This window comes from Cydia amplana, chromosome 17 (assembly GCF_948474715.1).
Source record: "Cydia amplana chromosome 17, ilCydAmpl1.1, whole genome shotgun sequence".
NCBI classification, from domain to species: Eukaryota; Metazoa; Arthropoda; class Insecta; order Lepidoptera; family Tortricidae; genus Cydia; species Cydia amplana.
In genome coordinates this window covers 10621070-10646665 of record NC_086085.1, presented here as the reverse complement: position 1 = coordinate 10646665, position 25596 = coordinate 10621070, and the positions used below count along the sequence as shown (strand labels likewise).

General features: G+C 43.5%; 1 protein-coding gene across 1 annotated transcript; it reads left to right on the top strand.

Moving 5' to 3' along the window:
• LOC134655911 (uncharacterized) lies at nucleotides 1-25596 on the top strand. Its single transcript, XM_063511412.1, has 2 exons — nucleotides 1-360; nucleotides 24850-25596. The coding sequence occupies exons 1-2, from the start codon at nucleotides 337-339 to the stop codon at nucleotides 25582-25584; spliced, it is 759 nt and encodes a 252-aa protein (XP_063367482.1). The 5' UTR covers nucleotides 1-336; the 3' UTR covers nucleotides 25585-25596.

The following is a 25596-nucleotide window of genomic DNA, read 5'->3' as shown; positions in this document are numbered from 1 at the left end:
TAGCAGGCATCCTTTGGCTGGCATTGTGGTGGCTGGCGCGCCAGTCGCAGTCGACTCGGTTTTGTTGTTCGTGGAAGCAAGTCGCAGGTGGGCGCCGCCGAGCGCGGCCGAAGTTAGCCGAGTGCGCCCGAGGGCCGAGCGGGCGAGAAGGCCGTAAGCGCCGCGCTGGCGCGGGCTCGCGAGCGCCGAGCGCCGAGCGCCGTCCGCCGACCGACCCGACCAGTCTACGATCGGCCTCCATCCTACCCGGTTGTGTAAGTGACGGCGTAAACTACATTTTGACAGTTGTTATCGTGATCGTGTGATGTTTTCATATCGGAACTATGGTGTATCCCCATGAAAATGTGGAGTGATTTCCAGGTAAGTGTCTATTATAAGGCGTCGCATTGCTTTTTAGGATTACGGTCACGGTTCTGTGATAAATTCGACTTGTTGAAATCAGGCCTTGTTCGTTTGGTCTTTCCAATGTTCTCCGAGTTGTCTTTGAATGAGGGTAGACTTATCTTGTATGTTAATGCGTTAAATCGGTTGTTATTTTTGAGATTATTTGATCTGTTTTGAAGTTTGGTAACTTTTTCGAAATTTATATTTTTGATGTCTTTTGTAGATTTCAACGTGCGAATCGTTTAGTTTGATGTAGTCCGTTCACTTTTTCCATTCTAAGCTATATCAAAGTAAATCAAAAAATAACTAAAATTCCTCAATGTGACTTTAGTATTTATTTACAAATAGGTAAGTGCCTTGGTCACTGAATGATATTTGAATATAGGTAAGTATACAAGTTGCCATTACTCTCAAATTAATATAAGAATGAATTCTAAAAATAGATACTTCACTTTTGTGTCATAAGAACTTATTAAGTTAAGAATAGGTATGCATATTGGTTTTGGATGCTCAGTGTTTTCTATGTCACATAACGCACATTTAATTTAAAAGTTGAAAATTCAAAACTTTCCATAACAGCTGTGGCGGGAGCGAAGGCGCCTTTTTTTCAAATCTGACAGTTGTCGTTTCCGGCGATCTGTCAAACGCCATGTGATGGAAGGGCGCATTCGTAGAGTTTTAAATCGGCATTATTCTTGTGAGTGCGCGGCGGCCGCGAGGCGGAATACGTGGGTAGCTGCGTCCCGCTCGGGCGCGCGGTGCCGTCTCGCTCGCGCGGCTGTTTTTATGCCGGAGCGGGTTTTTTGCCGAGCTCGGCTGGCGCCGCGCGGCGTACATTAATTACTCGAGCCACAGAGCGGAGTTTACTTTCTACATCACCATTCGCTGCAGGGCCTCGACTCGCTCGGACGCGAACCGCTTTTTTTTTAACTTATCGAATTTTAAAATTTTAAAGCCATTTGAAAAACTTCTAGATATGTTTTGACCAATAATTAATAAAAAAAATAATGAAGAATTTGTAGTGAAACGGGGCAATCATGTGTGAGGAGCGGGGCGGGCGGGGCGGTTGCCAGGCGACGGCCCGCCCAGCGCCGCCCCCGCGCCACTTAGTGAGATTTACTTTGAGACTGGGATCGCCAATGGCGACTACACTCCCTGGTCTTCCGAATGATCCCAGTTTAGCTTTTAGGGTACAAACTTGAGCGTATGAAATACACGAATGTTTGGATGAAATTTATTTGGGGTTTCAGCTATTTTATCTTGGGCTAGCATCTATTCCGCCGACTTAAGGGTTCATAACGCCTAAACTAGGATCAGCAAGCATTTTACGGCGCGATTCGGGAAATGAATTACAGCAAAAGGTACCTTATGGCGCCTTAAGCGCGTAAGCGCCAGCCGCCACAAGGTACCTTTTGCCTTGGAACGTCACATATCTTTACTATTTCATATCTAGTGTATCTCTAATTCATTTCCCGAATCGCGCCGTTAGTCTTATTTTGCAACATTTTTAGACTAAATTTTTCACGTCATGAAATACTACACTTTTTTGCACAATATACTTACGTACCTATTTCATTTGATCAGAAATGAAAAAAATTAACTGTAGGTAATATGTATACTCGTCAATCACTCCAAATGTGTGTCAAGTATCACGAAAGTATATCCATATATCTTTCGAGCCATATTATTTATTCAATATAAAATCCAAAAACTGCTACGAATGCTACGACAAAAATAAAGATTTCAACGGGCGACCCCAAAATATTTCCAAAAATAGAAGTCCTTTATTTTGTCTATATGTCCTTTCCTTTTGTCACACTATACAAGACAGTGTGATTAGATTTCTATCTACATGTTTATATATCGCTTCTATGGGTAATTAGCAATAGGTTGGTAATCTTTAAAGGGGGAATAACATCATCAAAAGTTATTTATATAAAAAAGAACTTTTCTTAATAAACTAACATTAAAGTACTGTCTGAATGTTGCGGAATTATATAAAAAAAATAAACAAAATATCTGTTGCGTTTTTATTAAGTCATAAATGCATTAGAGCTGCCTGCCTATATTTAAACCCCACCATTTAATAAATGAAGCTCCAAAACTATTCCTAGTTAGTAAAACCAGTATCACATATTTCTAATCACAGCCTGTTCTCGTGGAACTTCCTAAAACCATGATAGACCAATTATATTTCATAATTCGTAAATATGTAATGACCAGACATAGGAATCCGTGGGGCAAATTTTCTTGACAGGTAGGGACTTCCTATATCGATAAACTCAATTATCGATGCTCGTTCTATATACAAAGGTTTTCTTGTAAAAATATGTTTTTATTTAAAGTGTAAAAATGAAATAAAATAATTACTCGATTTGCTTTGATTGATAATCAATCAATAAAGAGGTTGAGATAATATTAACTTTCATAGTGCAATAAGTATTACGCCCTACCTTATAACCTAGCGATTACTTAAAATATGCTATGTGTGAATTTCATACATGTATCCAAAGCAATACTTAGTTACAAAAAACACACAATGTTGGGGGCGATCACTAGTATAGAGAACGAGCATCGATAATTGAGTTTATCGATATAGGAAGTCCCTCCCTGTCAAGAAAATTTGCCCCATGGATTCCTATGTCTGGTAATGACAAATAATAACCAAGAAAAGCAAGTTCGACAGGGAAAATTTATCTATTTCTCTTCGAAATTTGACAGTTTAAAAACCTTCAAATCATTTTGTTATATTTATGTATGTTGCCATCCTAAATCTTCACTATTTAGGACCTTAATGACAAACATAACAAAATCATACGGAAACTCAGCAATTTGAATCTTAATGCCTAACATTCAACTTGAGAAACTTATGTAGGTTATTATCAGCCTTAACCCCTACATTACACCGACCACATTCGCTTGTAAACTGTCCGAAAAATTCCACATGTTAGCGTGTATTTATTTAGTTGCCGAAAGCGGGAGCTCCTCACGTGTAGGCCTACATACACGGGGAGGCTGAGGGTGCAACGCGGCCCACGACTTGTTGCAGTTCACGTGTGTTCTACATGCGTTACATTGCATACGGAAACTTTTCTGGCCCGTCTACTAAATGTATAGAACAATGAAATTTTCGGGACTTTTGTTAAACCTACCAACTACGAATTGAGATATATCGGTATTCAATTATTTATTTCCAAAAAAAATTACAAATGGCGGACTTAATTCCTAATGGCATCAAGTCATTATCACTGGTGTAAACAAACAATTTGAATCTATAGTTGAAATTATCTGAGAAGAATCTTATAAGGTAAACGTACTGGTGCTCGACGCGGTCCCAGGACATGTCATCTTGAAACTTAAGTCATTGTCAATAGAGGTGACAGCAGGGTGTCATCTATTGGGCATTACCATGTCGAGCACTCGTACCTTTACCTTACAAAACTAATCTATTCAAACCTTAAATCTTACTGTTTGATAATAAGATTCAAGAGGTTTCTTAATTCTTGCAAAGTTTTGGCTTTACATTACTTACATGTTTATGCAATAAATACCTAAGTCTCCTTTTAGTTAGGTACCTACATAATTTCTTACTTAAGTATATGTGTTACTTATACAAGGGCAAAAGTTATATGACAGACACCACTCGTGTGGGTAAAAAATTAATGTTCAGACATGATTGTGTCTTTAACTATGTATTTACCCAATCTAGAAAGTTATCAAAATCAAGTCTGGACAAAGCATTTTTAAATCAAACTTACTTTAGAACTATGTAAGTATATATTTAATTCTGTTCACCGTATAAAGCAATATAGGTAAGTACTTAACTCTTTGCGCCTACCTATATAGATGTAGGTGTCATACGGAAAGTAAACCGCCGAGATGGTAACAATTACCGTAATCAGCTGTTACTTTCAGCGCGACGTGCCTAATTCGGAGCAATAAGCAGTCATCTCGCGCCGCTAGTGCATCGTAATAGCGGCACTTACACATTCCAGCGTAGTAAACAATCCACCACGTGCTTGTTAATGTAATAAATAGCCACGAGAATGAATTAGCCATACGAGTCATCGAAGACACGCATAATAATCGCTTATGCAAACGAAGCTAATTATGTAAAGCATTATGAACCGTAGCGACCGTATTTTGACATACACGCTAACGACCAATTATATGGCCATTGTGTGACTCAATGAACTTGAACGCTATAATAATATAGGGCATCGACATCTATGAATGGCCGAACACCTGTTTCAAGACTGCTCAAATGTCAGGTGTATCCCGAATTGAATGCGAACCATTATATTTTTATTACCGATGCATTGAGATGAGATGCGAGCGACACAGAAGATCGACCACCTGTTTGTTTATTTTTAAAGGATTTACTTTGTTCATTTTTCGTTGCGTATTTGTAGTAAACGGTTGTATTGTATTGTTCTTTTATAGTAACTTCGTTACTAAGCAAGGGTTGAATGAAAGGATCCTTGCTTGAATAACAGCAGCTCTGCGATAGTGCTACAATCCTGTTACTTGAGTCCTCTTCTTCTTCTTCTTCTTCTTGTTAGAGGCTATAGGTATAAGGCTCCAAAGCCTATGTATCACTGCGACCATCGCTGATCTATTGTGATCGCCACCTACTACAACTTGGTCCTCTTAGTCCTCTTAAACTTGGTTCAATTATGGAATAAATTCGTATAAAGTCGCCTAAGAATCTATTAAGTAGCAAATTGTTTTGGCCGAGAATCCCATTCGCGACTGACAGATGAACGACGGCGACGCGTCCCGTCTTCGCATAAATCCCCATGCCGATGCGACCCGCGACCCATTTACGTCGCATAAAACAATATACGAGTCAATGAACCCACTTTCGTGTGCCTATGTAAACAGAAACACTGCATATTTTCGGTAAACACGCCCGAGACGACTCGACGCCAATAATTTATGTAAATCCGCGTCATTGTATAAGTAAGTGATGTTTTTATTGCCATCTTGTTTTGACGGTCAAGTTCAGATCGCGAAAGTTTACCAACGTAGGTATCTAAGTACAATTCTTGGAAGTTCCCCTGCTAAGTTGTTGCGCGCACCTTTGGCAAGATAAGTTTCAAGACATTGTAACTTTATTCGGCCCGTTAGGCCTGGCTGAAGTAACTACATAAGTCATTTTAATCGGTTACATTGCAACTCTATTAATGAATGTCTACTAGTAATGACTCGGTCTTACGCTAGACATAATCTTAGTACTGGTCCTATTCGCATTAACTAAGTAGGTATTCAATTATTAATAACGTAAGTAGGTAAGATAATCCGTTTGTTATCAATTCAAGTGGAAGCAATGCGACGAATCAAAGTAATTTTATTGGATTTAAATAGTACTTCTCTATACACATATTTTATACTGTTGTGTAAAAATTCACGGTGTATAAATAGCTTGCGTGGGAAATACCTACTGTACTAAAAACTTAAGCTTATCTACTTTTTACGATAAAACTCATTTGTAATGTAGCCGAGCTGCAGACAAGTAAACGTAAATAAACAATTTACAACGAGCGAGTAGTAGCGTAAAATCTCATTCTAATTACTATGATAATGGTTTATTACCACTACAAATCTGTTTCCTAGATACCGCACATTAATCACTCGTGAATTGTGAATGAATGCTATTATTATACGGCAGCCGGTCAACGATATCAGGGTGATGTAAACGTCATTTTATAATCATAAGCTCATAAATAAACATGGTGACGTAGTATCGGAAGCGGCAGGTAGGAACTTGGTGAAACAACGCACACTTGCGTAACAATGTTTTGACATTCGACAGCGACACATTTAGCGCGCATTAAGTGGATCAATGAACTTGAGCCGTTTGTATGTACTCGTTACGCAATCACCGTTTGAGTGAGATTAATGCGCGGATTATGGCACGCGATACGTTTCAATTTACGTTCCGTTTCATTCACAAGTAAGATAATGACGGCGTCGTTCCGCTCGCCTGTCAGTTGTCGCTCACGTGTGATCGGATTCATCTACCGCGTTTCACTTCGACGAGGGCCGCTGCCAACGCCGGCCCACCGCAGTGCACCGATGCGCCTAACACACACACTCTATCTTTCTTCAACAGTGAATGCTAGCCGGCGTTACTGAGAATGAATCTAAGTTGCACAAATAAAGTCACAGAGAGATAAACCGTTTTACAGCCGTCCAGTCCAAGTCTGGGGAGGAAGTGTGTTAGTTCCGAAGGCGCTCGTACTATTAGCTGCGAGTTTACAAGACGGCGGGGGCAGGGAGTACGTCTTCACCCATTGACGGTTGAAGCACCCCGCGACACTTTCACTGCCCGTTATTGCACTTACTACGCGCCTACTGCAGCGGGCGAGGGGGCCACCCCAATGCATTCACCCTACCCCGCGCCCTTACACAAGGGTGCACGCTTTACTAAATTTAAGAATACAATCTTCTACTGTGTGATCTATCATAGTCCTTTGGCGCATTCGTGCGTGCATACGGATTTTCTTTAACGCTCCGCACGCCATGCGAAGTTCAACGGTCAGACGGTAGAAAATTGCAACATTATTTAACAATCTGCCAATCGAACTGTTATGCGCTAGACGAGGCGACATTGTGTCGTTGATCTGTGACGTAAGGTTTATTCGTTAATCGGCGGATCGGAGACGATCGGTAGTTTAAAACAAGGCGTTAGCGTATCAACGATCGTATCTCAAGTCTAGACGGGCGGGCAGTCGAGTTTAAGTGGGACAATGTCAGCGGTGAGGGCTCGCTATTATTTGCGTAGACACGTGTGCCGAGGAGCGGAGTGACAACTCGTGACGGAAGTTTGTAAACAGAGGCGGCCTTGCGACCTGCGGCCGATAGTCACGCACAGCGACGCCAATACTGATACAGATTACACTTTCTCAAATCCGCTATATCAATGGAAACAATGATAAGATCGCGCGTCAACGAACTCAAAACGATTTGTTATTGACGCAACAAACTTGCCGCTAGTTCGATACAAACGATTTATGGGAACGACATTGATAGAAATAGCTGCAGTTATAGTCTAGTTACAGTCTAGCCTACAAAACCATTAAAGTATCGGAATTATGTAGGCACAAAGTTGTAACGATAGTTTAACCAAGTATTCTTAATTATTTTTTTAACTAACATTTAAGTCAGACCTACGTAGGAAGGTGTAAGTTTGAAATCACAGAGTAAAGTCACAGTGACTAGTCACAAGTGTAACTTTACCGGAAAAATTGAAAACACAAACTGCCGTATTCGAACTTCAAGATATTCACAAGAGACGACACGTACTAGATCCATTCTAGATACGTTATAGTTTAGATTTCAACTAGTTCTCTTTTGCAGCGCAATTCGGGCAACCAATGTCACTTTTACGATAGATCGTGTTAGATGTGAATTAGATCTCTAAGTAATATCTTGTGGAAATCGTTCAAGAGTATCTGCAGAATCGCGGAAATGTCAAATATGACAGGTTAGATCTTAAAGATATCGTTATCGTAATTTGGCGATGTCTAATAGATGTCTGTTACAAAATCCGAATCAGGCCCATAGGTTAATTTTGAATTCAAATCTGGCAGTCTAACAATTAAGTAATACCTCAGCACACTGTTTTTTGACGCATGAGTATAGCAGTCGTATCATGAAACACTGAAATGTCGGAGTCGAACCGATAACTTAAAGTATACAAAACTTAAAATAAGGACTCGTATTTCTGAAATAAACATAAAAAGTGAAATCTTACGAGCCTTACGGCATAGTAAAGAGAGCATTGAATAAAGAGATCGTGCACATGGCAACGGCATCGGCACACGGGCGGGACGTCTCGCCTGCGACTGATTGATGGCCGATAGATCGACATTGAACCCGTCTACTGTACACATCCGCGGACTTCCGCCCGTGACGTCGCACCGCGCCCCCCTGACGTACGACCTACGTAACATTTACATTCTTTTGTTTACACTATAAAACTTGTATTATTGTTTGGGTCGACGTCTTATCTTTATGCTTTATGACTGCGCTACCTGTTCCGGTGTTTGACAATTCGGTTTTGAGCGCGTGCGGGGAAACCTGTTTGCACAGTATTACATACAAATATTCAATAACGGCGAGTGATTATAAATTCAAATTATAACTTCAAAGGTTAGCTTAGTAACATTAAAATAAATATTATCTTTTATGACTTTATCAGCTGTTAGTTATGTAACCGTGTTTAAACAGCTGTTGTGAATACTACGATTACTATTAGATACTACAAACAGTATGCGTCTTATTCAAGATTCAACGTATATTTCAATATTTGTTGCGTGGTTCGACCTCGGCTATTTGCGAAAACAGTGATGCAACTGCAGTGATGACATTTTTCCAGCGAAAAGGTTTCCGAGGGTGCCTATTTTTAGAAACAACGGGAAGAAGTATAACTGGTCTTGTTTTTCCCGATTTTCGCAATATGTAACTCCTCGCGTTGATTAAAGGTAAAAGTCACAAAATATTGCCAAATGGCTCTACATTTATGCGACCATAGATTTATAGGTATAGCTAGATTTTTTACTAACCCTATTAGTAGTATGGTTGGTGTGTTATACCTCGTGCTTTTTTGACACTGGTAAATTTTGATGCCAATAAGCCACCGAATATCATCTGATTAAATCGCCTTCGTAGCATTTTTACAATTAAAAAAGCAGGAATCTTTTTAAGGGCACAGCAAAAAAATTATTTTTAGGATCTGCATTAATTTTAAACACATTTGAATTTTAAAACATTCTATAGATATTTGCTTCTATTATTAAAATAACCTGCGCATTCCACCATTCAGTCCAAGCACTAATTTAGTTTCTCAAACTCCAACGGGTATACCCTAACCCTAAAATGCGCAAGAGCACCGGCACGAGTAAGCTAACTAGCCGGCTCCAGGGACTAATCTCCTAAGTGCGTACCCGGCCCGCCGTGGGGGGGTTCATTAAAAATTCATTCGTATTTCGGAGCGCTGTAATCAGCCGCGGGGAGGCGCGCTCTGTTTTCTTCGTTATCTATCATGATTTATACCTAGCTATACATGTTTGTTGTGTTTGTTTACATTTTTGTAGTTCTAATTATAGATTGGTAATGTTATGCTGACGTTATCGATATAGGTACCTACTTAACCTTGAAGCGCCAAGCATTTAAAAATAATTTGCTCCTAACCATTTGCTGTATTTTTAGTGATTTCAAAATGTAATGTTAGTTAAAAATACAAATGTAAATTTTTATAACGAGTTTAATCGTTAGTAATACTTGACGTCAAATTGTGACGTCGGAACTGGGCTCTCCATCGACGCCATATGACGTTTTTGGCAACCAAAGGGTTAATTTTAATAGTAGTTTTTGCTATTGATAATTAATGTTAATGTAGTGGTTCGGATGATTGTTGGTTTCGACATTTTTCCCTATCGGGTGGTAGGAGACTCCCCATTCCATTGGTTCTTTGATCTCTACTATGTATTCATGACTATCAGAATTAAACTCGAAATGAGTAAGCAACTGCCGTACTTGTTGTTTCAATTTAGGTTTAACTTGTATTACAGCTTATACGTCTCGTAGAATTTACAAAATCATCAAACCTATAAACCTTTTTTTGTATACATATGTATTTATTGTAATCTAAAAGGAACTTCTAGACTGTAGATGACTGACAAAAATAAAATATTATAAGACGACCGATCTTAAGAGACAAATATATTATTTAACACACTTACCTGTAATACGTTTAATTTTGAACGATGTCGATCCCAAACTCTTTGTCAAAGCGAGATGCTTTCGACTCGAGTTCGCATGGTAGCGCCGCGAGGGCCCGACGCCCCCTCGGCCACCTAATCCCCCCAACCCCCTCGTGACGTCACCACTCATAGGTTTTTTGGCAATGAAAAAGAAATGATAAAGCCCCCTCAGATTATACGTTTTTCACTTTTTTCGAACAGTCGCGTGCGAGACGAGACTCCGTTATATAGGTCATTGTTTTGTTTGTTTCCAAAAACATATGCGCATAATCAGTTGGCCTGATTCCACTTGTCTCCTGTTCGTAGATAGCGACGGTTGCCAGGGGCCTGTCGAAGCTTTTTACTCGACTGACAAAGAAGGGTAACGTTTTTGGTGTTAGTACAGATTTTTTTTACGCGTTCTGCACCCCAAACGGCTTGACGCGTATTAACGTTTGTGGTGTCGCCAGACTCTGTAGTACTCGTACAAATGATATAAGTAAGCAATATTTTAAGTGTTGGTTACCTACATATTAATAAAACATGAAAAATATAAAAATGTGCATGTGTTAGGCCTTACAGGCTTAGAGTCGGAATCAAGATAACTCTGCATGACATTTGCAATCACGAAGTGTGCTAAACTTCTGTCTCTGTTTAGACGTACTCTAAAGACCTGTACCTACCTTCCCTGCCACTTGCCCAGACACCAATCGAACTCAAATTTTAATTGACTCTCGATATGATCGTAAACATCGTTTTTTTACGTTAACGGGACTAAACAGGTTTGTGAATGGCGGGGTGGGCATCAATCACACGATCAGCTGATCGCCGTTTTCCTTTTCATCTCGTACTTTATGTAATTAATAGCTCGCTGCGGGCGCTCGCGCGACGCAGTTGGTAATAGGCGTACGCGCCTTTAAGGCGAGCGGTGGTGGAGATGACTTTGGATTTGGGAATGTGGGGGTAACACTGTTTGAAGATTCTAAAACCTTATTGTGTCGCGATAAGGCCGTCTAGGTAGTCGGTTGTGTTAGTATGGTATAGTGTGTGTGTCTGTTTGATTTCAAACATAGACAGAAAGAATCATACTATCTTTGTCTTACACTAGTACTAGCACCCAAAAGAAAAGGATGAGTATAGTTTTTTTGTTCCTATTTAGTGACAAGATTTGGTTGACCCAGTATGTTATGTGGGTACTTTCGAAATTAAGTAGAATTAGATGATCGGTGTAACAGTTTATTGAAGTAAAAAAAAACTCGATATAAGTATATAATGTATATAAGTACATCAAGTAGGTAGGTATCTAACTAAAGTGTATTGAGGTAGGTATATGATTTATAAAATACCCTGATAAATACCAGTTTTAATGTGGAACTTGTTCAAGTTCTTATTAATTTTTATATATTGTAGACAATGTATGTAACATTATACATACCTATGCTATATATGTATACCATTATTTGTTAGACGATGTTCGAGCATGATGCCCTTAACAGCGATCATTTCACGATACTACGCGCCTTAAACCTCAAACGTCCTTACGACCTTTCAAGCCGCGCGGGGTCTCCGAACTAGACGCCTCGATTTATGACAGTCACGTACTGATTACATGAATGAACTGCTTATGGGCTGAATCCTCCACTGCTTAGTAGATGCGGCACTTACCGCGAATGCTGATCGTGGGTTATCCACTGCCACTGTTTAGTTGTTTGCTTACTTGCCCGGCGGACATCGAACCGCTCGGTTACTTCTATTGTTAAAACCGGGGGCTTTTGTTTTTAATTTCATAAATCGATGTAGATAAAGATCGTATTGTGTAGTTATGAATGAAGAAGTCATAACTCATAAACTAACGTAATGATTAGGGTTTAAGAGCTTAGAAAAAACGTCATAGCTTTTGTTATCATTATCCAATATTTGCGACGGGCCGGGCACGAGCCACAGTTTTTATTAACGACAAAAAATCTTTTCAGGAGCTCCGCTTCCATTGTTCGATTATTCAGCGGGAAATCCTAACAGGTGTCCGTTTAATGGGATCGTATTTAGTCAGTCGGCATTAGGCTCCCATAAATACCCGCCTCAACAAGTGACAGAGGCCCGCATCACAACGGGCCCGTATAAGTATCAATTTATGAACAGAAGGGAAGGCCAGTCTTCGGTGTTTCGTATTTTTTTCCGAGTCACTCTGTTGGGTAACGGAGTAACGGAACGTGTCGAGAGGGGCCGGCTCGTATCGCTCGCTGGTTTCTCATGCAATGTTGCAACTCGCTGGAGGCTACGGTGTGGGCAATACACAGTACAGAGAGCGGACTCGAGGCGTAAGCCACGCGTGTGTGGGTGACGTCAACGCGCCACTTTCTCCATACTTTCGTCGTTGGCGCGCTAAAAAACAGAGCGACTAGACGAAGACTATTAATACATGCGGTGCGACGTCGCACGCTCTGTCGCGCGAAACTATACGGAATTGTTTTCTACATGTACCTCGCATGCTCGCGAGCGTCGACTCTCCCTCGTCGCTACGGGCGCCGTAGCGTTCGATTATAATGATATAATTGAGTATGTTTGCTACGCTCCAGCTAGTTTGGAGCCTAGGAATAGTTAGGACCGGTGAATCAGGCAGTCGAGCGCGCCGCCAGCACGACGCTAACTCGGCGTGCAAACAACCCTCGGAGCGAGGTCGGAGCGGCACGGTAATGCAAATAGCCCGGCTTATTTAGCGACATTAAATTCAGCTTTAATTCTCGCAGAAACATCGAACAAGTAAAATCCATTTGTTGGCATCGTGCGCCTGTCTAATTAAGCTCTGTCATAGACTCTTCGAAGGCTCTATTACGAGCCGCCTCCAAACTTAGAGCAGACTATTCGGTATTCGATAAGAGAGCCGGGGCGGCCGAAATTGAGTTTTATTTTTATAGAAGCAAGGGTGATATTGTGGGGCGAGATTGAAATTCAGCTCGGTTCGGTCGGTGTGACAATTACGGCGATGCGGCCCGCCCTCGCGCCGCGCCGCCGCAATCGATAGGCCTAGCGAGGGCGGGCGGGGGGCGCGGGCGCGGGCGGCGGCGGCTCATTACTTATGCAAAGCAGCAGTGAGCGCGCGCGAGCAGCACGCCGCAGCACGCCAGCAGCCCCCGAACTGACCTTAACTCCATATCGATTAATCGACCCAAGACTCGGACTCCAACCATTCCAATATCAACAATTTAGCCGGCCGATAAAGCGGGATTGGAAACTTTTCATTCGGGCAGGGTTGTAAAACGTATAGGAAAGTTGGAAAAGGCCCTAATCTGCAAGTTGGCAATAGACTAACGGAGCCCATTACTGAATTCGGGGGCCGTCTTTGTGCGCTCCCTCCGTCGGGCCCTTCGTTACCCGCTGCAGGAAGGGTCGCCCCTGACTTTTGTCTCCTCTCCGCTATTCAGCCCGGCTCGCTACAATATTTCATTTGTGGAATACCCGCGTTAATATTTATTCACGTGGACGGGTCCGCTCCTAAACTTTTGCGACTCTGAATAGGTGCAATTTCGACTATGAGCTTCATAATTGTAGCCTAATTTTGCATTTACTTGACAATTGTGAATTCCGCTGGGGTAAGGAAATGGGACAAAGAAGATACTTTAACCAGACTCATAATCTGAAACTGCTTTTACGATTTAACTTTAAGACAAATGTTTTGTGAATCATAACCGCCCCAAAAGATTACGTAAAAGTCTATAAAACATGTATGTACCTACCTACTTTGTACTTTGCCATTGTAGCGTCACTCAACAAAAATCATTAGCAACATAGTCTATTTTTAAAATACTTAAACCAACCTAGAACTTACAGTGCGAACGAAAAGTTCGTCAAAGTTACTGTAAACCGCCACATCATCGTGTGTCAGCGGGCAGCTTCCGCGATAAAGTTTACGCAGCAAAACTCCCGCGCTTTATAACCAAGTTTACCGGGTACACATCCCGCGGCACCGCTACCCCGCAGTATATACCATACCCGGTATATAATGTAAATTGGACGGGCTGGAGCATTGCGGGCGCGCTTGCGGCCGCCGCTGCACGTTCCGTTGCCTCTGAACCTTTGTCCTCTAACTTTTTACCCTTCGGCGTAATGATTTTCAGTACACGGCTTTAATACCTCGTCCTCTAGTAAATATAGCATTTATAAAAAAGGATATTTAAACAAATGAGGGTTCCTAATTTAATTGAAATAAAATCAAATCGCAATGCGTTACTCAAATAAGTTTTCTAAAATTAAAGTTCGCATTATCTTACTAGTACCTAATAAGTACTCGATCGGCGTATGCATTTGTCCTTTAACGATTAAAATCACCGCGGTGCCTCAGCAGTATGTTACGCACTTTGATACGAAGCGGTATCGCGTCTTATCACGCGTTATCGCGCCAAGGTGACGGCCTGGAGCGATTGCTCAGCTACTGATAGCACACAATCATTTCTTCGCCTTTCGACATTTACGTTGGCAGCTTTAACGTCTTGCAATTAGGAGAATCACTTTTGCACTTGCGATTTTCTTTTTATTTATCTTTATACCGTATATTCTAGATAAATGTGTTATTACTTTTTAGAATTTTTATGTTTATCACGCTACTTGTGCCCAGTAATGGTCGGCTATCGTATCGAATTGATAAGCAGCAACACAATCGACTTTGCCGCATGCTTGAAGAAATCCATTGTTTCGATATTATGTCGGTGAATTTCAAAATTGGTAGTTTTGTTCACCTTAAATCTGAGGGCGCGAAACTTTTCAAAGTTTTCAAGCTCGGCCAATTATGTGCGAAAGGAGTATCATATCGACGAAGGCCACGTGCTCTGTTGACGTTAACAAAGTTTCCCGATGCGGGGAAAACTTTGTGACATGTGAGTGGTAGATACTTACAATATGAACCCCTCCCGCGGTCCGCACCGCCGCCGCCGTGACTCAGCGGCGCCCTCGCGCGACGTCGCCCCGTCTACCCCCGTGGAAAATTTATACCCACCCTCTCTCCGAGAGCATTAGACCCACGGCCCGCCAAATCCGACCTTATCTCGGAACATCAAAGAACGTTTTCCCTCGTATCGAACGCTCAAGACAAAGGAGCAACGCCGAATTTGCCAAAAACGAACCGTAACTCCAGAGGGATATAGTTTGTAATTTATGTGGCGGACCGAGTCATGTGCTACGAAAACGCAGTTGTGACGTCACATAGCTCGTAGGCAACTCGATTATGATTTCATAGGTTAACTCAAAATTAATTATAATAGTAAGTTTTGTTCAGAATTCATCTACCGGTGCTAGTGATTATATTATACTCTATTCTACATAGCACTCAAAACGTAACTATATTTACTGAGGACTATACTACTACTACTCGAAATTGATTCTCTTGCACATAACAACAAAGGCATGCATGAAAAATGCCAAATTAGAGTAGGAGTCTGGTTCGCAATGCGTTTTTCTTTAGCTTAGTTAGACGGCGGGTGGGTCGGCAGTCGGCAGGCGACACAGCTCCGATCGCTCCCTTAATTCCCTGGCGCGAGGTGGCGCGGCTCGAGAGCGTGTGCTCTCTCATCTCCTTAATTCGTCCTTCGCCGCAGCCCCCCGGCGGGCGGGGGCGGGGGCGGCCTCCCCTCTTCGTTAACCCGGGCTGCCCCCCTTATTTATGCCCGGCGCGTGGGGCGGGAGGGTCGGCCGGGGGCGCTCTATCGACGTCCATGTACGCTGCGTCCGTGTGCTGGTGAATTAAGAGCGAGTCGGCTTTCATTTTGCTAAAGCTTCCAAGCTCGTGTGCTCGCCTTTCAGGCGCCCCACGTCGGTGTGCGCGCCTCCACCCAACCCACTTTAGACTTTACGCCGCAGCGATAAGGTTTTAAGCCGCTCGCTCCACCCCCGCTTTCAGTGTTTTATAACTTCAGAGAAGGCGAGGAGGCGGTGGAGTTTTTGTGAGTGGAAGGACTTTTTTGACGTACGTTTTTTATGTTTTACTCGGTTAGGGTTCGCTAAGATAACGACGTCTCACAGAGGGTGAAAAGCGTTCTAGCAGGAGAGACATGTTTGCTGCATTGCTGTTTGAAAAAATAAGAGCATTTCTGCTTAGCGCTCTGAAAATAAGCATATAACTTTCCTGATAGAAATCTCTTTAATTATGTACCTACAGGTGAAACAAGAGAAGGTACTTATCGGAAATATAGAATTCTAGACTGTAGAAGAAAAGATAGAACAAGTCCCAAGTTTGTTAGCGAGAGCAGGGGTGAGTGGGGGCTAAGTCTACGCACAGCGTCTTCAGAGAAAGTGAAATTTAGCACAAGTTCGGAGAAATATAACACTGCCGCTGCCTCCCCCGCCTCCAGACTTGAGGGTGGCAGCGAACGTGGCTTATAACAATTAAATTTATTCGCTCGCAGGCTTTCTATTTGTTACCTAAAACAAAAAGTTTGTGTCTAAACTTCGGCAAAAATACTTAGTACCTATTTAGTTAGGCTCGGTCGGATGCTTTTAAGTAGACTCTTAGTAGAAAAAGAATCGCTGCGCTCTCTAATCACGCCAATAAAGCTTGCCGGGGAACCATGGCATATTAACGTACCGGGGTGGAGCACGTTTAGGTATAGGTACCTTAATTCGATGCTAGAGCTATACAAGAGTTAGTGCCTGCGACGTCTCATGTGGCGGGACGTTTCAGACGGTTGAACGACCTTTGTTAAGGTGTCGTTTTCGGGCAGGTTATTTAGTACGGGCGTGGGGGCAGGCGGGGTGAAACTGGGTCACTCCGGGCCAGCCACCCACCAATTATGTACACGCTCGTTACCGGACACGCGTTTTTCAATCACATACATATTTAATTGGGCATCACGATGCTGAAAATGTGTTTCAAATTCCATGTTTTACAGGTTCGGTATTCAAATTACGTTTTAGGTTATGTCTGCGCCGGTTTGGGATTTAGTGTTAAGTACGTTTGCGTCTGAGTACTTTTATTCCGAGCTTTGTAATTTTTCATGCTTGGAATAAGTATGTAGTATAGATTTACGTAAGAAGAGTCAGGGCAATGTTGACATCCCCTCGAGTCAATGACTCCGCATTCCAGCAAACTTCAATCACGCTATACATCTCCGAGTTCCGGAACTCCTTACAAGACGGAACGTGAGCCCTAACTTGTTGCATGGATGCACCGGGGGTGGGGGCGGGCGGCCGTCTTTATAGTGAATGGGCGCGAGATGTCGTGGCCACGTGCTCGTATGGAGATCCACCATTGATAACGCGGCTTATCGCCCAACGGCCGTCGAGCCCAGGCACCTGCGAATATCGTACACGGGTCGTGATGGTCTGGACTGGATACGACTGTAGCATTTTGCATGGGTTAAGTCTCAAAATAAGTTCATATTAGTCTCGCTATTTATACCTGTATGACTGAATGTAAACAGCTCAGTATACTTAAGCGTATTATTTTTTATGAAAAAAAATATTAGAAATATGTAGCTACTGGAAAAATGTTACATATTCTTGTCAATGCCTAAAGGTGACAGTCCATTTCCAACCGCAGCTGCACTACTGTTCATTTTACTATGGAAATTGACAGTAACAGCGACGCGTTCAGTACCAGTAGTGCATCAGCTGCGGTCAAAAATGGAATGTTACCCTTACTTTGAACACTTTGTACAAGTTGTCCTTTTGAAATGACGACACAGATTTTAGATTTCGTAGCAGTAAGATTGCGAAAGCTTAGGAAAGACGTGTCCCTTTTCGTAGAGTCATATATAAAGCAAGTCGTAGCGGAGCAATTAGTGCAGCCTTGACACTGACCGCCCTAATGTCGCACCGGGCATGCAAACCATCTTCATCGGACAACAATAATAGTTGTGAACGGTGAATGAACACATTAGCGCTCGGCGCCGGCGGCGGCGGCGGGCCCGCAGAGTCATTACGCGCCCCCATTAATCACTGCAACAATCGGCCGATATCTCGCTATTTACAAACGCGGGAGCACGTGCTCGCGCTCGTACTACGCCGAGTGTATTGACCCATTTAGATAGCTCGACCTTCGCGCGGCCATTGTGTGCGAAAAACATAAAAATAAGTTTTATTGCGGCGTCGTTATGCGTATCGCCGCGGCCCGTCACGCCGCGCGCCCGACAGCTGATCGCTACGTGACATTTTTATTTTATTCGCTCTCTTCCGGGGATTCTCCGAGATACGTGCCGGTGACGTCATAATCTGCCCGCGTACGCCCGCGGCTCTGATTTATTATCTTAAAAGCTAGCGGTAGCGGTGTAAACTTCCACCCCGACCGCGCACTCGTGTGATTTATGCCTCGCCCGTCCGCAATGTCAGTGTTAATCGCAGTGCCTTGAACCGGTTCATGCGACACACGTTATGTCGCCTCGGCACCTAATCAATCGCTAACTGCACTGCCCATTTATCGACACGATAGCTCGCACGAGCCGAGTTAGTTCCTCATGTTACGGAAATTCTCGCAACGCGGCTCATAGATTCCGAGAACTTCTCTATACCGAGGTTTATACAGGCACCTTGCGCGCAAAACTCTATAAAGTTTTATAGAGGAGAATGTTGGTATCGATCAGGGGTGTGTGGATCTGACGGAGGCGGCCGACATTCCACGCGGCGCGCTCAGGCGAAGGCGGTTCGGGGAAGCGTGCGTCATCTCATCTCGCGTTCTACCGACAAAAACTACAATTTTCCCTTTCAATGCATTGAGTGGTCGCAAGTCGGTGATCATAAAATAAAAGCGCATAACGCCGACCGCGCACGCGTCCGCGTACTGTAAACAATGCGTTTCGGGAATTCCCTCTTTTTTGTGTGCACATTCCTGAGGGATTCCTTTTGTTTGGTTTTCTACGCTTTATTTGTTCCACTTGTCCGTCGTCACCTTGAAACCCTTTGAACGCGTATAGCGGTAAACAAATAGATCAGTAGCGCAACATTATATCAACAGAAAAAACGTACTCGCTCATCTGAATGCAACGAACTGTCTACCAAGAGTCCAAGAATAAACAAGCAAAAAGTTACTACGATCGTGATGTTGTTATGAATATGTAGAAACGAATGTTTACATGTGTCTAGGTCATATTTCGGACGAAGTTTAGCTAATCTAACTTTTTTACACAGAACTGTAAAACAAATATGTATTACGCCTTGAGTTCCAGCATCTTCTGTTACTGCAGTTATCTAGTGTACAATCATAAGCTATTTATAATATAGCTTATAAATAAAGCCTTTTGGTAATGCGAAACGTGTTAAAACAAACATATAATATACCTAAAATTCTGCTTATTATCGAAAGAATTAAAGAAGTCCCCCGTCCGGGCAGTAAGTGGCCAGAGGCGTGAAATAAAAAGCTCTACGGCTCGCACGAAGCTGCGCGAGCGGCGGGCCACCAAACAGGATGTGGGACTGGTTCTGAGGCACACAGGCGCGGCGCAGCGCGTGCGCACGGCACACAGGCGCGCGCGGCCTCGCCGCGCCGCTCACGGAAATGTGCGTGCCATGCCGCGCTCAGGGTTTCTGCTTGCTGTTGCTCACTTACTCTGTTCTCTCAGGGCTCGCGCTTTGGTTTCGTAATGTAGCGTTGTAACCGGGGCTTTTTGGTGCGCCGTATGACCCACAAATTGTTCATGTGGCGATATTCTATTAGGTTCAATCATTAAGTATGTGTAAGAAATATTTTCTTTCAGACAAAAGGTACTCGTAAGTGCGCTGCTTTTTGAGTTGAACCAAATTGGGCGTATGTTCTTTTCTTACCTTCATCATACGTGTAGATTTGCTTTGGGAAGAACAAATGAAAATTCCAATTTCAAGGCATTCGCATTTGAGACCGTGGACTCGAAGCAATAAGGTTTATTATAGCACGTCTCAATTTCTCAGATCGTCTGGCATTTCGTAGCCGTGCCGCAGCAAAAACCCGCATTGGAGTTTATTAAAAGTTTCCTAACTTAAAGAGTCTATAAAACCAAGCGGGCAATAATACTCCTTTTAAAGAATCTCCCATCATCCAGCTACTAGGAAACAAATACTAGACTAGTGGAGATGAAGTGTCTAGTTTAATTGACGAGGTTTCAATTGGGCTGAACTGCAGTAAAGTGGTAACTCGACCTCACTCGCTGACTGCTCTACTAAATTTTGTAAGATTTCTTGTCTCTACATTTACCTAAGTACTTAAGTATTTTTTAAACGTGTCAGTGCATACGCATACCAAGTTTTATCAAATCAAATATAAATAGCGGAGTTTGAGCTGTGTTAGAAAAAAAGTCAAATTACTTACTTACTGTACAAAAATATTGAGAGCTTACAAAACTTTGGCATTAAGAAAAACTTTTCGAGGAGTTAACTTTAGTGAATAACTGTAACATGTTTCGCTTCAAAATATTGAGCAATATATAGCGATAATTAATGTATGTCGAAAATATAAGGTACTTATACATTATTTATTATGATAGAAATATAAAAATGTTATAAACAAGAATCCATTTCTTTTTAACCACTTTGCAATAGTCATTGGAAACTCAAAAGAGATTTGATCAGATGCGTAAATCTATGATTATTGCAATCAAAGATGAGCCATTTCTCGGCTCTCCAGCGGCGCCTTTTATGGCCCGATAAATGCAAATAATTCTCGCTAGTAATTAGACGTAGCTCGCCGTCATCTAGATAGCCTTATCGGTGTTCTAGGCTGATCTGGGTTTGAAGGATGCGAGTGCAAACCCTTTATAAGGACGGTCTGATTATTGTATTTTCTAATTACATATATTTCCATTAATTTAAAGAAACGATATTTAAGATTAGTTTAATACTTGAGATTGAGCCGAATATGGATTGGGAATTTGGGACTTGATAATTTAACGAAAATGTTTACTGAATTACCTCCGAATAACTAATAGGTTAATTCTTGGTTGATAGATTTGATTTAGTTATTCTTTATTTTTATCAAAATTTGTGAAACCAAGAAAAAATATGTTTACAATTAAATTGGTGTTAATAAGAGTGATTTGGTTGGTTGTAAAAAAATTCTCGTACATCTGGCTAAGAAATTATGTGAAACGTCGTATTGTGTGTGTATAAAAGCAACTGCATTAGCGTTTTCACATCTCATAAAAGAGCACCTGTAGCCAAAGTGCGTGCATCTCGAGCAGGTCCACAACAAGCCCTGTGAATGAAATCGCCCTGGCTATGCCCAACGCTTACTGAAAACGCTAACTATCGTAGCTACGACCTCGAGGCCCCTTACAACTATAACTAACTAAGGTCATCATTATACTGGCTGGCTCAAGGCGAATGCACAAGCTATTGAAATACCAGCCCTCCGCTATTGTGGACGTTAATGGTTAATCGGTCATTCCGATCGCTGCGTCCGATTTCGATATTGCGGAATAAACATTCTTCACGGTTAATGCGATTTTATGAATGAACGCCGGATAAAGGGCTGCGATTGTTTGATGATATTACAATTAAAACTCCAGACGCGGCTACAACTTTGAACGCAGCGCGCGCAGTACAGAAATATGGATGACCTAAATTCCATTTGAAATTATCTGTGGCGCGTTTTATAAAGTTTAATAAGAAATGTAAGGTCGGATGCAAAGCGCTGCAACCCCTCGATCAGCGCCACGCGAGCTGGTTTCACCCCATGGCTTTACCCCATTTTATAGAGTTGGTTATAATACGACGCGCGTAGGTAGCCGAGTGTAGCGCTAGATAGAGCGGCCGTTGCGATGCGATGTTATTACCGCGCGTGTGTGTGTGAGCGCACACTAACAACTCCCCCGCCCGTGCGCTGTGAGGCAATGCCAGCCGACCCGCCATCTATTCTGTCTCTACAATGCCATAGAAAGTCTCCGTTCGACTGTGGCCCGACTCGCCTCGCCGAACTTTTCCTACCTTCTCACAGATTACCGCCCCGCTGTGGACATACCGCACGACCAATCAAATCTTAGCTGGACGGTGGAATTCTTTATGGCAGTAATTTTAAATAAGCAGTAACTCCTCGCTTCTACGCTATTGCCAAACGGTACGGTTATAAAACGCCGCATATCCGAGACTAGCGATAAAATAAACGTCAGACGTTTCCAAGTTTCTAGCGGAGAGAACGAGCGACGCGCTGCGCATCAGAAAAAGAACTTTACGACAAGATTAGAAAGAGCGGACGGAGCGGCAACGGCGCGCAGCCGCGTTCCAGGGGCGCGGAGCGGCAACGTTGCGCGCCAACGTCATTTACTAAATTTATTTTCATGAGCGCCAACTGCCAGCGCTGGCAATGCGATGACACTGCGGGCTCGAGCGCCGAGCGCGTGATACCGCGAATAAACTCCGTGGAATTATGTAGATAGGTATTCTATTTCTGCATATTGAAACTTGTAGTGGCCGGTCATATTTTTGCGGCTAACAGGGTCGCTCGGAGCGCACAATAGAGCGGTTAGCTTGCGATAAAGGGGTGACGCAAAGCAGGCAAGCGACCGAGTTAATGATTATTCGCAGCGTTGCGATGAGTGGCCGCTGAGTCAGCCGCTGCCGGCGCCGCCTAGCACTGCTTTGTCCCGCATTCCTCACCCCACTTCGCTGCGCGCTCCAGCTAAACTTTCAGCTCTGACACGATTCACCTAGCAGGAAAAATGTTCTATATTTTAACACGAACTATAAATGGTATAATACTGTCGGTTTGTTTTCGCTCGGGACTACACCTTTCGCCTGTCATCAGATGTTTGCAAGCTAAATACGTCTAGGTAATATATGAGTGGGTTGCCAAGGCGCGTGTGGCACCTCGTAATTGTCGCGCAGGTGCCCAAGCATCTGCCGCCTCCTGGACTTTGACTTTTACCAAGTCGCTTATTTATTCGCCACAGTCGGCCATCCCGCCGTGCGCGGTGTTCATCGACTCGAAACACGGCGAATTTCCCCCAGGCTGTTAGCTAAACTAGAAATGTATACGACGCACTCTAATAAGTAGCATTACTGCGTCGCTGTCTCTCGCCTGTCGTTATGAGCTGCAGCTGCTATGATACTTGCCAGTATTTCAAGTTTCAAATGCAGACAATTATACGTCGGCTCATCCTTTTCGCTAGACACTTAAGCGTTTATAACTTTAACTAGAATTAAAATAAACGCTGATTCAGCTTAATTATAAATTTTATAGCTTCCCAGTAAACATAGTGCAACCGATTTAATGCTTAAGAACCATTAAACAGGTTATAATAAATATTTTATCCTGTGCCACTACCATTAACTGAAACGAGTCTATTTACTTACTGTAAAATCTGCCAAAATAGAGCAGGAAAATAGACATTAAATTGATAATATAAATAAGTAAATAAATATTAATGCACATTTTTACACAAATTGACTAAGCCCCACGGTAAGCTCAAGAAGGCTTGTGTTGTGGGTACTCAGACAACGATAGATATATGTAATATACAAATACTAAAATACATAGAAAACAACCATGACTCAGGAACAAATATCTGTGCTCCTCACACAAATAAATGCCCTTACTGGGATTCGAACCCAGGACCGCGGCTTCACAGGCAGGGTCACTAACTCACTACCCACTAGGCCAGACCGGTCGTCAAATAATATAAACCCGAAGAACCCTTAGCCAGTTGAATAAGAATAGATTAACACTAGAAAAGAGTTCACAAAGAAGATCTTTTTGTAAGAAATATTCTGCAGGAAAGAATGTGTTGTACTGCAGTCGGGTAAGGCCGGGTACCTGGCCGGCTGTAGGGGCCCGTACCCCAAAAAAACGAGAAGGGTCGCAGCACAATGCGGGACCCCAGGTACCCGGGTACCCAACCGTATACCGCTCTTCTGTTCCATGCATTTTTAACAACGTGTATTCTTGCGTTTAGAATAGAGAATATTTCGGTGGAAGAACTTTGGTGAAATTAATTGAGGATTTGATCTACTCTTTGAATAAATTATTATCTGTGTAATTATTGACTTTTTGAAGTTCTGCTGAAAGTTGCGTAGGTCGTATAACTTGTATACTATACCTAGTTGCGGGTTATACAATTTGTTTATGACTGCAAGTATTTATTTAGTACAGTCAGCTAGTATATTATATTATGGCACTACAAAGTCGTATTTTTTATATTATTGATAAAATATTCATCACATAATATGAAACTTAAATCTTCCTCCTTAATTCTAAAAATACTCTATTGAATACTATTGTTAAACGTTCTTGAGTTGAGAAAATTGAGTTCGAATTGTATTAGGAAATTAGAAATAGTTTCTATTAGTTTAGTAACAGTATTCCCTGCAGTTACTGAAAGTCGTAATTGTTGATTACTTAGGCACTTTGCATTCTCGTATCCCATGCGGTAATAAACGCTATTGGTAATAATTTCTCATGGCTCGAGCGGTGCGAGCGCCGGAGCAGGTTACGGTACTTTCCACGGCGCGTGGGCCGCGGCCGCGATCGCTGTTCCACTACTCACTGAACCAAATTCTTCACTCGTCTTTTGTTCATATTCGAACATCATTGTTCTACACTCTAATCAATTGTCAACTGATTAATCCGAGCTTTATCTCTTTCGAGTTGTGGATGGAATATTTCGAGTTCGAGTCACCTTCATACAGCTATAGGTAACTTCATATTTGAACAATGGCACGAATAGTCGATTCGTGTTAGGTGACCTCGCGTCGACCTCGGTCCGCTCTTAGCGTAACTTTAGTTGGAGTTTTATGTTTTGTACCTAAATGTTGGCCTTTGGTGTTGCAGGGCTCGGGCGGCGGGTGCGGCGCCAAGCGGCGCGGCGGCTCCCCGTGCGAGGGCGGCGGCAAGGTCGCGCGCTGGGAGGACTCGATAGCGAGGCTAGAGGCGGTGGCCGCCGGCGCCGGCGGCGGGGACTGCTGGCGAGAAGACGAGGAGCGGCGCGCGTGCCGCCGGCGCTGGTGCGGCGGCTGGTGCGGCGCGCACGACACCATCCGCGCCGAGAACGGCAAGTCCTACCTCGAGCTGGGCGGCGCCGCGGCGCGCGCCTGCTGCGACGGCCGCGCGGCCGGCCGATGCGCCTCCCGGCGCTGCTACCGGGAACGCCGGCTCAAGATGATGAACCTGTGCGCGCTCAAGCTGGCGCGATTCCGCCAGACGGCGGACCCCTCGCTGCGGCGGTCGGTGCTCGTGTGCAACACGTTGCGAGGCATCGAACGCGAGATGGAGCGCGAGAGCGCCGAGGAGGCGCCCTTCGAGTCGGCGTGCGTGCCCGGCGGCGCCGCGCGCTGCGAGCTGCTGGGCGCGCGGGACCCGGCCGCCGGCCGCGCGACGCCCTTCCCCTCCCCGCCGCCGCCGGACCGCGACTCCGGCTACGGCGACGAGGAGCAGCGCACCATCGACTGGGGCTCGGTGCTGAGCCTGTCGTCCCGGTCGGCGCTGGACCCCCCCGAGGACGCGTGGCCCGACGACTGGGGCTGGAGCGAGGACAGCTTCGTGCGGCTGCTGGTGCCCACGAGTTAGTGCACGGCGCGC